At 44.4% G+C, this 15,479-nt stretch overlaps 1 protein-coding gene across 14 annotated transcripts in view; it reads right to left on the bottom strand.

The window, feature by feature from the left end:
• Positions 1–15,479, bottom strand: part of CELF2 (CUGBP Elav-like family member 2) — an 806,829-nt gene that overhangs the window by 8,556 nt on the left and 782,794 nt on the right. For 8 of the 14 annotated variants that reach the window (XM_036112685.2, XM_036112678.2, XM_036112681.2 and 5 more), the window contains 3 exons: positions 11,181–11,300; positions 4,698–4,895; positions 176–319 (listed from right to left, as the gene is read on the bottom strand). In XM_036112685.2, coding sequence (XP_035968578.1) covers positions 176–319; positions 4,698–4,895; positions 11,181–11,300 — 462 coding nt within the window. Of the gene's footprint in view, positions 1–175; positions 320–4,697; positions 4,896–11,168; positions 11,301–15,479 lie in introns of all 14 variants that reach the window. The other 6 variants (XM_036112676.2, XM_078075129.1, XM_036112677.2 and 3 more) reach the window with 4 other exon arrangements.

The following is a 15,479-nucleotide window of genomic DNA, read 5'->3' as shown; positions in this document are numbered from 1 at the left end:
TGACTAAATGACTTTGGCCGATCTGCTTACATGGATCCAGAACACCAGGAAACAGCACCACCCAGGGAAGGCCCTATCTGGACTTCTCAAATATTTGCCATTTACATTTTCCTTCCCATGACTCCTCACACTTGAGAATGTACTGTAATATTCTGGCTTGGTTTCTTTTGCATACCAAAGCACTTGCTCAGATTGGTCTGTTTGTCAATGAAGACTTTAGCAGAGATAACATTTCCAAAAGGCATGAACATCTGCAGAATGTCCTGGTCTCCAAACTCCTGTGGAAGGTGGTAAATAAAGAGGTTTGCACCCTCTGGACCTAAAGAGGAAAAAAAAATCAGAGTAAGGTATTCTTCGCTTCTTAGTTCCCAAGGCCTCTTCTTAGGACTGCTTTTTAACAACAGATAGCCTAAGCATTTGCCTTTCTCTCTCATACTAGAAGGGAATGAGGTAGATGGATAAGTGTCAAGTGCTGGTATGTCTTTCAAGACGGGAATCATCCTTCAGATGTTCCTGATTTCCAAAGACACTGGTCAGCAATAGCTGTCTTTTCACTGATCATCTTCTGTGGCTCGCATTTGCTTAGTGTACATATTTTCAGTCTCCTCTTCATGGGGGGTGAGGGTGGTCCCCATGGGGTAGAGGTGGGGAGGAGAATGCAGGAGTGGGTTTTTCCTGGGTGGCTGTGTTTTGTTGTATGTATAGACGATCTCTTGGAGTTGAGAGTATCCTGTGTGTTGCAAATTGCAGCAATTTAGAATAATGGATATAGCAGTAATGTTGCTTGGATTTCTCAATCATTTACCTAATTATCCATCCAGTTTTGATTTGCCAAATCTCTTAACACAGTCTAATAATCATTTTTATTAGAAATGACTGGCAGTGAGTCAAGGCAGGGAAAAATAGGTAGCTAGAGTTTCACAGCTGTGATAGGAATTATACCACTGGGGATTAGCCTTGGAAATGAACGCACAAGGTGCAGAAGCTAGGCAGAGACCAAGCTCAGAGCCATCACTTTCAGCCATCACTTTTCAGAGAAACAGGAAGCAAGGGCAGAGTACGGAAAGGTTAGAGAGGTAAGCTCTCCTTGTCTTCCCCATCTCTCTAGCCACCTGCCCAAGAGCCATCCGAAGGTGAAAAGGAGGGAATCTGAATGACCTGATGGGAGGTAGTCATCTAACATAGAACAGGCAAGGAGGCTTTCCAGGTCCAAGGCCGCCTGGGGTAGTTACCAATCTCCGCCCCCCCCCCCAGGGCTGGATGTCTCTAAGATGTTCTAAGTTCGGGGCGTGGTGTCTGGGAGGGAAGGGTGCTCACAAAACCGATGAAGTAACCTTGGCAGCTGACTCCTGGAACCTTTACTGGGAGGAACCAGAGCTGCCTGCCCCACTGGGATGCCACAGGGGGTGTGGTGGTGGTTGGTATTTGGGTCTAAGAAAAGTAAAACTGGAGAATAACTTTGTAAAAATAAAAGAGAAGAAACATCTTTGTAACCAAGTTTCGCCCCACAAAAAAAGAGTGTTCTAATGTGTGGGACTTTTCCCAAGGATGTCTTCTGGAGGCAAGTTTCTGAAGCCACAGAGATGAAGCATTTAAGTTCAACATGACCACTTTAACTTTGTGTCGCTCACAATTCCCATGGACATATCCACATTCCAGTGCCAAGGAGGCAGTCTGTAATTCAAGGGACACAGTTGTAGGTCTTAGGTCCCCAAATGTTTCCTGGTTTAAAAAAAATTCTTAAAAAATCAACACTTAGTATGACCAGGTGAAAAACCAAAACATGGGAAAGGGAGGTTTGGAGCGCCACCAGGCCAGGCACGGCTTCGGCAGTGTGTGCTGGGCAAAGCTGGCACCACCCAGATTTCATGTTCCTTCTCAATAAAAGGTCCACATGTACAAATGAGGATTTATGGGACCCAGTCTCAACTCCTGAAGCCCAGGGAGAAAGTGCAACTTAATGTACTCTGTCAGATTACTGGCTACACCTGGACAGTCCTGGCATTCTAGAACACTGTACATTCCGACTGTATCTATCTGTGCCACGTGGGGGGACCAAGAAAATACGAAAAAGGTCAATCTAAGGAGGCTCTGTTCTTTATTCACCACTTTCTCAGGTGAAAGTGCCACCAGCATCTCCTAGTGTAGACCCCACAGTTTTCATCACCCAGAAATAGTTTGATTTCGCAAACTGCCAAAATTGTGAACACTAAAGTGAGAAAAAGGTGACTCGATGTGGAAAACCTCTCTTCCGTGCAATGAAGGCGGCTGTTGCCATAGATACCAAGGGCCGAAACACAAAAACACATTTTTTGAGGGTCCCACCTATGTATCCACCTCACTGTTGCTTTTAGTAAGAACCTGCTGACAAATCATGCATTCCTCGGATCTCTCCCAGTACATGTCATTTTAACTTACTGGAGTTCTCTGTTAGAGTGTTGGTCCCAGCTGGCTGGGTGCTCACATTTTGTATTTCTCAGATAGGGCACTTGGTCTAGCACAGAGCATTGGGGTATCTGTGGCCGACGGCCAGCACCCACCAGCTGCTTCATGGCCTTCCCGAGGCTCTACCTACTTGTGTGTGCGTGACTGCCTCCTGCAAATCAAGGAACACGGGAAGGTATGACAGAGGTCCGAGAGTATTCAGGAGTGACAGGAAAGGTGGTCAACTTTCCTGGATTGAGGTCGATAGGGATGCCATAACCCTTCAGACGATTTAGCTGGGGAATATATCAAAGCCACTTTAAAACAACAACAGTAGCAAAGCCAGCCTGGCTCATTTTCCTGTGGGAAAATATACACTAGGGTACATGACTAAGTGCATCAACTTGACTTTCAACTCTCTTAACTAAAGGACAAAACCATGGAGCAGAAAATCTAAAAATCTGTTTAGTTGTGGAATTCATTTTTTTTTTTTCCTTCCAAGTATAACCTGCTTTGAAAATTATGTTGTGGTTAAACTAATATTAAGATGGTTTAAATTTCTTGAGCACACATCAATTGGGTGAAAAGAAGGTGATCAGAAGAGAGGTATGAGAAGGTGGGAGATGATTAAAAACGCTAAACAAACCAAAAAACACCACCACCACCACCAAAAAAATCAAAACTAAACCATGCTACTGGTAGCCCCAATACCTAAATGTCAATGATCCCAGGTTGGCAGCCATTATTCACATTAATCCCAGACGGTTAGCTACTGCACAGGCAATCCCAAAAAGGCAAGGCATGGAGATGTGGGGCAGTGAGCTGCGGTAAAGCAGCAGAGAACAGTTGTTTCAGGGCCCACACTCTATCCTTGCACCAGTACATGGCGAGTCCACTGGTGACTGGTGATTCTCGGTGACATCCGTCACGTCGCTTGCTCTAAGGCTCTGCTGGGCAGTGGAGCAGTGGCCAGGATTCTTTAAGAATCCTGCAGGGAACCGGCTTTTATGTTTTGGCCTAAGAACATCATTATCTCACAGACCCCTCCTACCACAGACACCATGGTAGTCCGACCCCAGACAAGGGACCTCAGTGCAGGCCCTTCTTTGGGAAAGCAGGGTATTTATGACGTAGGGTCTCCACATGCCTCGGGAAATACAGTTGCCTGAACGGTGGTGCAGGTTTTTAAAAATCTACACTAACAGTCACAGCTAAGAATAAAGAGATAGTTGAAATAATGAAGAATTTAGATTTTCATATATCTCATTTTTAATGATCTCTTACTTATAAATGGAAACAAACCTTTGTTCTACAAGAGTATCTTTAAAGCTGTGTCCCTTTTAAAGTTACCAACTTTAAAACATTCTATTCTTATAGAACACCATATTTAAAATACTCAGACAAGAACAGTTTGGAAATGTGGGGTGAGGATAAAGAAGGGAAAGAGATTTGTACAAACTTCCTCAGCAATACTTCCCTATTCTAGCCTCTTATGCCATACTCCAACAGGTGTGAAAGAGAATAAATATCATCATGGTGCAGAGTTTGCTTGAAAGCAATTTCTACTAAGGAGAAGAGACCAAAAGGAAGAAAGGAAAAGACAAGCTCTCCCTCTTTGGACTGGTTCATTAACTGTTTTAGAATTAGCTTGAATTTATTCTTAGCATTCATTTCCTGAGACTCACTTTGCCTCATTGGCAGAGAAGCAAGACCATCAATCACGTACTTACTTCCTCAGAAGACCCCCAATGCAACACAGACCCAGCCGATCCTGATGGTGCGTTTTATCCTTACCCTGGAAACTTTTGCCTACGAAGAGGCCAGCTAGCCAGCCACAGGGCGTGGGGACGCCCAGATACCTGGGACATGCCTGGGAAGACCATCGACTGACCCCTTCCACTAGGGAGCAGTTAATGTGTAGTAGACGGCCCCTGCTGACTTGGGAGAGCGGGTTCCTGCCAGGTTTCTGAGGGCAGCAACTACTAGGTAACTGCGTAGAAGCACGCAGTGGGTGAGAAATACGTCTGAGGAGGTAAATTAAAAGACGGATGAAAAATTACAAGATAAAAGAAGTACAAGCCTGAGGAGGACAGGAGAGAAGACTCAAACCAATGGCTTAGTCCTGTTAGGTTTTTTAAAGGAAAAAAACAACCCCCACCCCATGAAGGGCAGAAATAAAATAATGGCTTTCTCCCAGGACACTAGCTCCGTCGAGTTTCTCGGAGGCTGGCTGTACGGGCGCCTCGCCGTCGGGGCCCCGGGCAAGCACCTACCTTCCTTCTGGCTGCCCGCGGCGCTCTGCTGCTGCAGCAAGCTCTGGCTGTACAGCGTGGGCAGTGCCGCGGCCGCGTACTGCTGAATCCCTGAGTAGGCCTGCGTGAGGGCGTCCATGGTGCCCGCCGTGCCATTCGTCAAGCCCGTGGCGCCAAGTCCTCCATTCAGAGCCGCCATACCTGAGAGCATTTGAGCAACTTTACAAAAAACCCAACAATAGAGAAGAGAAATAGCACTTTTCATTAGTGCTTTCCAAAGGAAGTTAGAGAATCATTTGACACAAGTAACAGCAAGTGCATGCAGCTAGCACACCGATGAACCCGACATGGAAGTGAACACACAACTACGAGGCAACACGTTGTCACAATGGGGAACATACAACAAAACCCACGAAACCCCCTGAGCAATGATGCCGTCACTCCCTAAGGCCAGTGAGCAGACTTCACGGAGGCATGAAGTGAGACAGGACATCGCAATTCCATGCACGGTGCTACTGGCAAGTACTGGTATCGTTTTGAAATGAGAGCCTTTTCCTTCGTAGAGCCCAGAAGCATGTAAGAAAACGTGAGTGACGGGCTTGTAACAGCTGTGCACTTAAATCCATTTCCTGGGCGCTCTGAGGAGCCATGGGATGGCTCAAGGGTTTGCGGAGAAAGGGATAAAACTTGTCTCCGTCAGCGGGCTGATGAGATGGTCCCGGAGGCCAGCTCTGTCCCCAGGGAACCTGTGTGCGGCCCCCTGAAACAGCTCAGGGATGTCGTCAGGGACAGGCCCTTAGGAAGACTCGTCTAGCTGATTAAGAATGAAAGCACAGGAAAAAATGGGGACCCTTAATCTAACTGTAGAGGACTGAGGCTGCTGACTCAGTGGGAAAGGCTCCAAACAGAATGGGGCCAACTTAAGCAGCAGACAGACACACACGCAAATATGAATCCGGGTCACGGGAGCGTGCACCCCTGAAAGCGCTCCATGTCGTGTTTTCCCGTTAACTGAAGTGATACCCGTGTCTGTAAGCTGGATCTTGGCTATTCACGGATGGGAACTGGATGCTGGCCAGCGCGTGAGTTTTTTTTGTATCCTGGCTGTTCTTTTGCTCTGTTATGGTTGCTGACTGTGCCACATTTTCCCCGAGTACTGAGTCAAAACAAGCAACACTTTATAGAGTGCTAACTTTCGTATGAACTCAGGAAATGGAAGAGGTGACATCATAATAGGCTTTAGTTGCCTTTATGATTAAAACATTTAAAAAAAGAGATCTGTTTTCTGGGAAGAACTTACTGAAAACATTAATGAAACTCTTGAATGGATTAGGACTATTGATTAGGGCTATTAAAATAGCAAAGATGACTAACTGAAAAACAAACTGGCAAGAAGTCTAATGAGGACAGAGGACCAGATAAAGATGCTTAAGAAATGATACAGAGGAATCCAATACCAGAATCACGTCAACACCCACCAGTGTTCTTGCGTGCCATCCACAGAAGATGGAGCAGGTGGGGAATGTTCTACGTACTCTCAGCATGCCTCGGTTACTCTGACAACTTCATCTCATCTCTTAGGTGAAAAGGACTACACACAAGATATGAATTAGACCATGGCTTAACAGCAGAGGAAATGCATAGTGCCTCAAGTCTGGTATTCTTCCAGGGGGGCTTGAGGGGACAGAAGTGGGGGCAGGGTGAAGTCACCAAGTACAGTCTCCTCAGTACAGACACCGCACGGGGGGTGGGGGTGGGGGTGAGGAGCCTCTGAAGGACAGAAGAATGGAATGATAAGCCTCCTGAAAAAGGAAATCCTTGCGGGTGGATCTAGCAAATACAAACGAAGCTAAGAAGGTGCCGGCCAGCAGAGGTCCTGTGGACTCTGCTTTAAGTTTCTTACTGAGAAGCATTCTATGCTCTAATTTTTTTTGGTCAAATAAATGCTGTTAAAGAGCTTGGAACTAGTGTGTCCTCCTAATTAAACAGTCCCTCAGACAGCAGCTGATCCCATTTACCCGACTCAGGCCTCTCTCCTCCTCCGTCCCTGGTATTCGTAGGGCTGCTGAAGGCTGGGGAGTAACTTCGCTTTTCTCCTTTCGGTCTTATTTTATCCTCACCTCCCAATATTTGTGTGAATGCAAAGAAACAGCAATGGTTCTTTTCTAGAAGGTGAGAGGAGGGTGTAAAATAACTCCGGAGGAGCTGGGCACAGTTCAGTGCTGTTTGTTTCATTTCCGTCAGGCTGCGACTAGGTGCTAGGGACACAGACGATCACGCCGTGGGGCTCAGCCCTCTAGAAAGCCGGATCCCTGGGTGGGAAGGAATTCTAGCAGGAGAGTGAGGGGTGACTTGCCACTCTACTTCTACCCCGAGGCGGGAGAGTCTAGGTGTGCATCGTGGCGAACGGGGCTGCTCGGAGCTCTGCTGCTGTCACCAGAACAGTAGAGCCCTGTGTCTCTGGTGCCTTGTCGGCTAAGGGCCCGGCGGTTCGCAGCCAGTGTGCCTCCCTGTGCGTCGTAGCTTCCCCAGAGGCCGGACACACGGCGGGTGTTTCACTGCAGGGCTCACTGCGGCCCTGGACTCCCTCCCTCTCTGGTACATGTCTCCCTTTTCTTTTTCAATCATCCAGGTCAGGTGAATTTTCTTCTTTCCACCTTTTTGCCATTTTTTTTTTTTTTTCCTCTTGAAACACAGAAGCAGAATGAACTTCAGTGCTCCTGAAAGACGGGATGGGTTTTAGGACTAGAGTCATTGTGAGGCCTGCAGCCCTACCAAGTGACATTCCAGCACATCGTCACTCTGTTCCTGCCTACACTTCACGGTCCTTGGCCGTGTTTTTGGACTACATCTCAGGGCAAATCTGCTTTCTGAAGGGCTCTGTTTACTTCAAGTGATGCCATGCGTGCGGGAGGTAGTTGTAGCTGGCTTGACCTGCCTGAGGCGAGGACGGAAACGGTATTGGAGGCACCAACGGGTGCCGATGCGGAAGAGGGGACTGGTAAGGGCTCTCCAGCCTGGGCCTTTCCTCCTCCATGGTATAACCATCCTTTTGAGCAAAAAATAAGGGTACAAATTCTGGCAAGTGCACTGAGAATATTAAAAACCAAACTATCCTGGAGGTTCTGGGGGATGTGTTTGCCAAAGCCAAGGTAGAATAGGTAATTGATTACCTGGCGGAATTTGAAAGACTATCAAAGATAACACTTGTCAATTCAGCTGCTGGTATCTGATTACATGCACAAACTTTGGACAGTGTTTACAGAGGTTTGAAGAAAGTTAAGTTGAATAAATGTCTCACCTTAGAAGAATGGGAATTTTCTTTAAAAAAGCCAAATGGATCAATCATTTCATCCCATTAAATCTAAATTCCCATGCATGCTGTTTGGACAAGGAACAAAATGACAGATGTGGCCAATCTCAACAAGGGAGGATCTTTGCACACGGTCTGTGGACAGTCAGTACATATCCTGACTACTGAATCATAAGGAAAATACATTTGTAGTACTCTACTGTATTAACTGAAAAAAAAATATGCATATCAGTGAGCCCGCACAGTTCAAACCTATGTTGTTCAAGGGTCAACTGTATTTCCATAAACACTATTCACCAGGCACTTGTGCTTGGTTATATTCTGACAAATCCTAATTTTAAGCACTATATGGTAAGCCATTTGGAAGAACGGTGTGATCTGAACAAGGAAAAAAGTGTCACTTGACCTACGTTAAAACACCTACATAAAGTCAGATACAGACTCTTGGGTGGATATATCTGCAAAAATATTTTGTTTTAGTTCAGATGTACAAAACACATCTTATGTACAAAACATGTCTTGAGAACACTCAAATAATCCAAAACTGAAAGCTCTGTTAGTCAATCACCACCCACATTCCTTACCTCTGATCTTGGCAACTTTTGCTTTTAGCTTTAGGCTTCTACTCTACTTTTTTTAAGCCCCTCCATTCATGAATGTATAAGGGAAGAAAAGGGCTATCAAATTTGAGCAGTTTAATTCAGCTACTTGTCTTCTAACCAAAACTTTATTTTGGGAGGAGAGGGGCCCTGTGGCAGTGAAGAGGGTAACATTTTTACAAAGATGAGTTAATTGGGAATTAACTGGATTCCATCTACCTACATTCTTCCTGGCTCCTTTGTCCATGGGAAAGAGATGGCTCTCTTTGGACAACTGGAGAATTCTTTCAGTAGCAAGTCATTGTTCCTGGGATGGAGTAAGGTAGGAAACAGCAGTGATATGGAAGCTGTGGCCAACTATTTTAGAAGCTGCCTCTATTCCGGTAACGTCTCTTGAGTACCTTCTTTGAGAGTTATTCAGTAGGATAGGCAGCATGATCACATTCAGGCGGGGTGGTCTGAAAGAGGACACTCTACGTATTTCAGTTTCCTCTTAGTATTTGAGAAAAGGAACAAATACCAGCTCCAAGCCAGTGTTGGGATTGTTAAATAGCTCTGTGGTAGTAACATTTACCAAATCAGAAGGAATGTAGTTTTGTTTGTGATTTTTGTAAATGAGCAATTAAACATTTTCCTGGTTCACACCGTCTGGTAGGGGCTGTTTGAAACGACACACCTTCTCAATTCCCCGTCAACTATCCATACTTGTTGTGCCCCAATTGCAAAAAATTTAGAAAACAAAACAATTTAAGCCTGTTGTCCTTGCCAGAAGCAAAATTTGTGACACAGAGCCCACACAAGGACTAGTCCTAGTTTCTTGGCCTTTCAACAGAGCCCCTCTCTAGTCCCTCATGGCACTGATGGGAAAACACCAGCAAAGCACGAGACTGGGATGGAGAGAGACAGGACCACACAGACGGGAGGACAGCACACAAGCAGTCATGAGCACGTGCTGAGGAGGACAGCCATTCCCACTGGCCTGTTACTTTGCAGACCAAGGACAGGACAGGCAGGCGATCAAATCAAAGTCCTTGTTTTAGGGGAACTAGGTCCTGGGGCAAGAGAAGCAGCATGAAGGGATGTGTGCAAACACACTTGTCTGCAACCGAGGGGAAGGAAGTGGGTTGGAGCGTCTGCAGAACAAGGTCAGAAACAGGAGTCAAGGCAATGAGGGCTCCTCCTGGGCCGCTGGGAAGTGGGGAGCTGGAGGCAGTTTTACTGGAATAAAACATTCCGTTGTCACATGGTTACCACTTCGTGTACTGTTTGCTAATCAAGACTATCCTATCTGGAAGGAATAATCTTTTTCTTTTCTTTTTGGCCTACAGTAAAACTCAGTCCCAATTTTCATTTTTCCCAGAGCATCTGAATAAAAGTGTTTAATAAAACTTGAAAACTTGATAAGTTCTAGATTCCTTTTTATCAAACTACAAGGCATTCTTTTTGAGATTTTAAAGTATAGAACGATTGGGATTTTTTTGCTTTAAAAAAATTGTATCATCTGATCATCCCTTAAAGACTGTTCACTTCTTGGATCATGGCTGAAACCAACTTGCCAAGGACCCCTTTCTGAAAGCTGAAAGTGGGCAGGCGTTGGGTTGCCCGGGCTGCATGACTGGGCCCCCAAATCAGAATCTCTTCGGGCTCTCCTGGGTTGGGCTACTCTCGACTCAGAACTGAACTGAGGGAAAGGCAAATGAGGTGTCCCCCTCTGTGGGCGGAGGATCACTTTCCCCCAGTGTAGAGGCCAGTGCCAAGCACAAGGCTAAAATAGGACTTATTCTCTGTCTGGGGACTATCTCCAACCCCCCCAAACCCCCCCTCCAGCCAAAGATCCAAAATGGCAGAAATCGGCAAGCTGTGTAGGACAGAACCTGGAGTTCCTCAGTGAGTCCCTAGGTTTCAGGCTGAAAGGATTCTGTAAGCCGGCTGCCCAACTCTGCCTTAGCCTGCCAAGGTAACATGCGCCTCTTCAGAGATGAAGGTGCTTGGGGGGGGCGGGGGGAGTCCTGTCTGTGGGTGCTTACAGACCCCGTACCGTGGCCGGTGGGGCTCTGCACTCCGCTCTATTTCCTTTTTTCCAAGGCCTCGTTTTTCCTTCTCTATATATGTCATGAATCTTTAGAGCAAGAGGATACCCGGAAGATCATCTAATCCAGAACTTTCCATTTTCAAATGGGACTCTGAAGCCTGAGGTGGGCGGGCCAGCATTTGCTCAGGATTTTTGCAGGTTGGGAACTGGACCCATGCGTCCTGACTTCTAGTCCCATTTTTCTATTAAAACACACTGCCTCTCAGAAGAAGAGACCCCGACCAAACCCAAACCACCCCCGTGTGAAACCTGTAGCTATCCGTGCGCCACAGGAACCTAGGGATGGATGCACATTCTGCATATTAGAAGAGACTGGGGGTGGTGGGGTTGGGTGGTCTTGGAGGCAAAGTGAGCGTAGACAGCATTTGCCTAGCACGGCATGTGCTCCTCCATCCCCAGCTGTAGCTCTCCCTGTTCCCTCTCCTTTGCAGGTCGTTACTGGGGGAGAATTTGGGGGGAGGCTGTCCACCAGAGCAGCAAATACTCACTGTTTAGGGTACCTGCTAGTGCGTTAATATTATTCAGCCCAACAGTGGCTCCCGCCAGTCCTTGCAGCGTCCCAAGGGAGGTCAGAGAATTCATGGCTGCACCAGCAGTGGAGTTGGGGGTTGAAGCAGCCACTGAAACAGAAAACATGACAGGAAGACGGGGAGAGAAAGCACCAGATGAGTGAAAGCCAACCGGCCCCGGAAAGTACTCGTCTTCCCGCAGCGGACGGAGTGGGGGCCGCTCAGGCACCAGGACCCCGGAGCCACTTCCCTCCAGGCTGGGGCCTTATCCAGGTTCACCAGGGACCAGCACCCGGGCCGGGGCGGGGGGGGGGGGGGGGAGGCAGTTCTTGGCTTTCTCGGTTTCTGCTTCAGACTCAGCATTTTCTTTTCTCAACGAAATTTTGAAAAAAAGAAATCCTCCATCTTCCTGAATTTGACTAAAGACTTCAGGGCCCAGGTGGTGGTGGTAACAAAGTGAGAAGGGGTACGAGATAAAACCATTCTGTTCCAAACTCTCTCTTAACTACCCCTCCCCCCACCCCGCCTTTTAGGTAACAGGTTTATTGGGATGTCATTCACATACCGTAAAATTTATCCCTTTAAAGTGTACAATTCAGTGGGTTTTAGTCTATCTGCAGAGTTACACAGCCAGCACCACCATCTAACAGAATATTTTTCTTACCCCAAACAAACCCATCCCCATTAGCACGCATTCCCCTTTCTCCCCTCTCCACAACACCCGCCCCCCACTGGCACCCACCCCTCTACTTCTGGTCTCTATGGGTTTGCTTCGCCTGGGTATTTCATATAACTGGAATCATATGAATTGTGATCTTTTGTGACTGCTTTCCTTCACTTAGCAAAATGTTCTCAAGGTCCATCCACGTGGCACGAGTCAGTACTTCATCCCTCTCTAACTGCCGAGTAATAAATACTCCGCTGTACGGAAACATTATATTCTGTTTGTCCATCCATCAGTTGGGGACATTTTGATCATGTTGACTTTTGGGCTAGTATGAATAATGATGCTCTGAACATCTGTATACAGCTTTCCTGTAGCCATATGTTTTCATTTCTCTTGAGTGTATATGTATGTATGTATGTATGTATATATATATACACACACACACACCCAGGAGTGGGATTGCGGGGTCATATGATAAATTTATGCTTAACGTTTTGAGGAACTGCCAGACTGTTCTCCAGAGCAACTGCACTCCCTATCCCTTTTACACTTACAATGGCTTCTGTAAATAATATTTCAAGTATCTTACATTTGTATACAGTTGTATAGCTTTACACTCTGCTGACTTTTTCCATGTACATCACTTCCCTTTATCCTGGTGACGGAAGGTAAAAGCTAAACTGAACTCTAACCAGTGCTAAAAGAAGCATCTGGTCCATTTCTAGCTGTGAAATCGAGGATGGCCAGGAACTTTATCCATCCTTCTGGAATGTTCCTGCTCAGCTGGAGCTCATCCTTGTTCTGCCTTCAGAAGCCACATACCGAGCATTGCTTGAAATGCACCTTGCTTGGGATCCCTTCTGGGTGAGGTCAGATCAAATGCCTAAAAAATGAATTCCCCACCTTGTCACATTTCTGTCCACACATGGCATTAGCTTTCGACACCTCATAATGTGTATGTGCTTTCTTTCTCTTTTTAAAAGAAAATTATATATAATCCAGTGTTTTTCGTCCTTTTGTATTAGGAAACTTTTCAAATACACACACAAGAGACAATAACATGACAAACTCCTGTAAACTCGGGTCCACATTCTAGAATATTTAAGAAGCAACTTACTCTTATTTTAAGGCATAAATTCACATCTTATGTCATCTCACCTCTATATACTTCAGTATGCAACTCTAAAAATTGTGGATGTTGTCTTTAAAATCACAAAACCATTATTACACCTCACAAAAAGAACAATGGTTCCTTGGCTTCATTATGTGATAATATCTTCAGGATTTTTTCACCTGTGTACATGGATAAGATGGGCATTTATTTTCTCTTCTTGTGCTGTCTTTAGTTTTGCTAATTAACTTTTGCTAACCTCATAAACTGACTCAGTGCCTTTATTTTTGCATTTTCTGGAAGAAATTATGTAAGTTCGAAATTACCTGTAACTTAAATGTTTGGGAGAATATGCCAGTAAAAATGATATGGACTTTGTATTTCTTCATGGGATGATTTTAAAATATAGATTATGTTTCTTTAATAAATAGGATTGTTCAACTTTTTTCTTCTCTACCCAGTTTTATTAAGTCAGCGCTTTCTAGGAGCTTGTATATTTAAGTTATCAGATTTATATTGGCACAAAATTATTCATAATATGCTCTTAATAAAATTTTAATGTTTACATTTAAGTCCTATTTTTTTTTTTTTTTGTCTGCCTGAGCTGTCCATTACTGAGAGAAGCATGTGAAAATCTTCCACTATGTTAATACCAGTTTCTCCAGGTAAATATGGAAATTTTTTGGAATACGCCTTGAAGCTATGTTGCTACTTGCATAGATGTTTGTAAATTATTCTATCTTCTGGTACAATAAACTTTTCGTGGTGATCTTCTTATTTCTACTTTTACCTTGAAATCTGTTCTGTATGATGTTTTAAAAAAAAAATAAGGCACCAGATTTTTTGGTTATTTGAATGGTGTCTCTTTTGCTATTATTTTGCTTTTTTGTCTGTTTGTATTTCACCTCTCTCTCTCAGAATCAACATATACACAGGTTTTAAAAACTATAGCCTAACAATTTAACAGTCTTTTAGTAGAAACGTAAAATTTGTGCTATATGTCCTGCCTATAATTTTTCTTCTTCTTGCCTTCCTTTAGGACTATTACTACTCTTTTCACATTCCATTTTCCCCTCCACTACTCTGAAGGGAATGTATACTATTTCTATTCTTTTATATACTACTATAACAATTTTAACAGTTAAACGTAACTTATGAAAATCAAAGGTAATCATTACCTTTATTCCTTTGCCAGAACATTTGCCAGAATGTCTCTCCATTTGTGTATGTTTTTAGGACAATGTCTAGAGATTTTAAGTGGTTGACTTTTATAATTTTCACCAGTTATGGTGGTTTCACCGGGGAAACGGTTCACAGATATGCTCATATTACTGTTCTAGAAGTACTTCCCCGGTGTCACCTAAAACTGTGTGAAAATTCTTCAGGCTTTTATTACTGGTTTAGGATCAGAACATGCATAGTTTTTACCCCTTACTCCCTGGCACGGCAGTCTGGTGAGGGCTGTCACATGTAGACTGAGGCAAGATTTAAATGTATTTGTCCATGGGAAATAGTCCAGCTAGGGGACTTCTGTTTCCAGTAATTAGGTGGTCTAGGTTACCAGGGAGACTCTCAGTAGAAAAAAAGAATAAAAAAAACTAAAATGCTTAAGAAGATACTTTTAAAAATACTGTTAATCACATCAGTAACTGGAAACTTAGTAAGGAACACTTAGAAATCAAGGACTCAAGTGAAAAGGGGGAACCCAGAGAAGTCATAGTGCATTGAAGGCAGCTTTCTCCTTAAGGGCATTTGGTGAACCGTATAAATTTTGGCTTTAGCCAAAGCATCCCAGTGCCAAAGAAATACCAGAAAGTCTAGGGCTCATCTGAGGTATAGCATCTGACAGGACACCACCCCCACATAAGTCTGGAACCCCAAAAGGCTAAACAATCTAAGGATCAACAAAGAATACTCCCTCTTTGCCCACTATAGGGAAGACTGCTTGTTTCAAAACTTAGTGCTGAGGCTGAGTAGGATGAGGGCAATTTCTCTGATAATGTTTAACAATAATCAAGCCCTCATGTGAGTTTGCAACCCAACTTTATTTAATCTGAGTGGTCAAAAACTCACATGTCTAGAACTTAGAGTGATCCCAGGCCTGTACTTCTAGCATCTTCAGAATCAAATATAAGTCATCCTTGAAAGGACCTATTTTCACCCCCAAAGAATTCCCAGAAATAAAGTCTGAGATAGTTAAGTTGACAGTAAAAAAAAAAAAAAAAAATCACAAAATATACAAGTAAACCAAGTACCAAGAATAAGCAGCAGCAGAGACAGAGTTAGACACCATATTTCGATCTACCAAGATTTCAGATATTGGACTTGTTAGCACACAACAGAAAGGAAGTGCGTTTAAGATGTTGGCAGAAATTTAAAAAGCTTTGAGAAGTGAAAAAAGCATGTGATTATAAAAAATGACCAAGCACACTGATAACTAAATGAAAATCCTAGAGGGGTGCCTGGGTTGCTCAGTTGGTTAAGTGTCCGACTCTTGGTTTCAGCTCAGGTT

Source organism: Halichoerus grypus, chromosome 6 (genome assembly GCF_964656455.1).
Source record: "Halichoerus grypus chromosome 6, mHalGry1.hap1.1, whole genome shotgun sequence".
In the NCBI taxonomy this organism is placed as follows: Eukaryota; Metazoa; Chordata; class Mammalia; order Carnivora; family Phocidae; genus Halichoerus; species Halichoerus grypus.
Note: the sequence above shows the minus strand (reverse complement) of the source record. Positions and strands in the feature narration are given on the sequence as shown.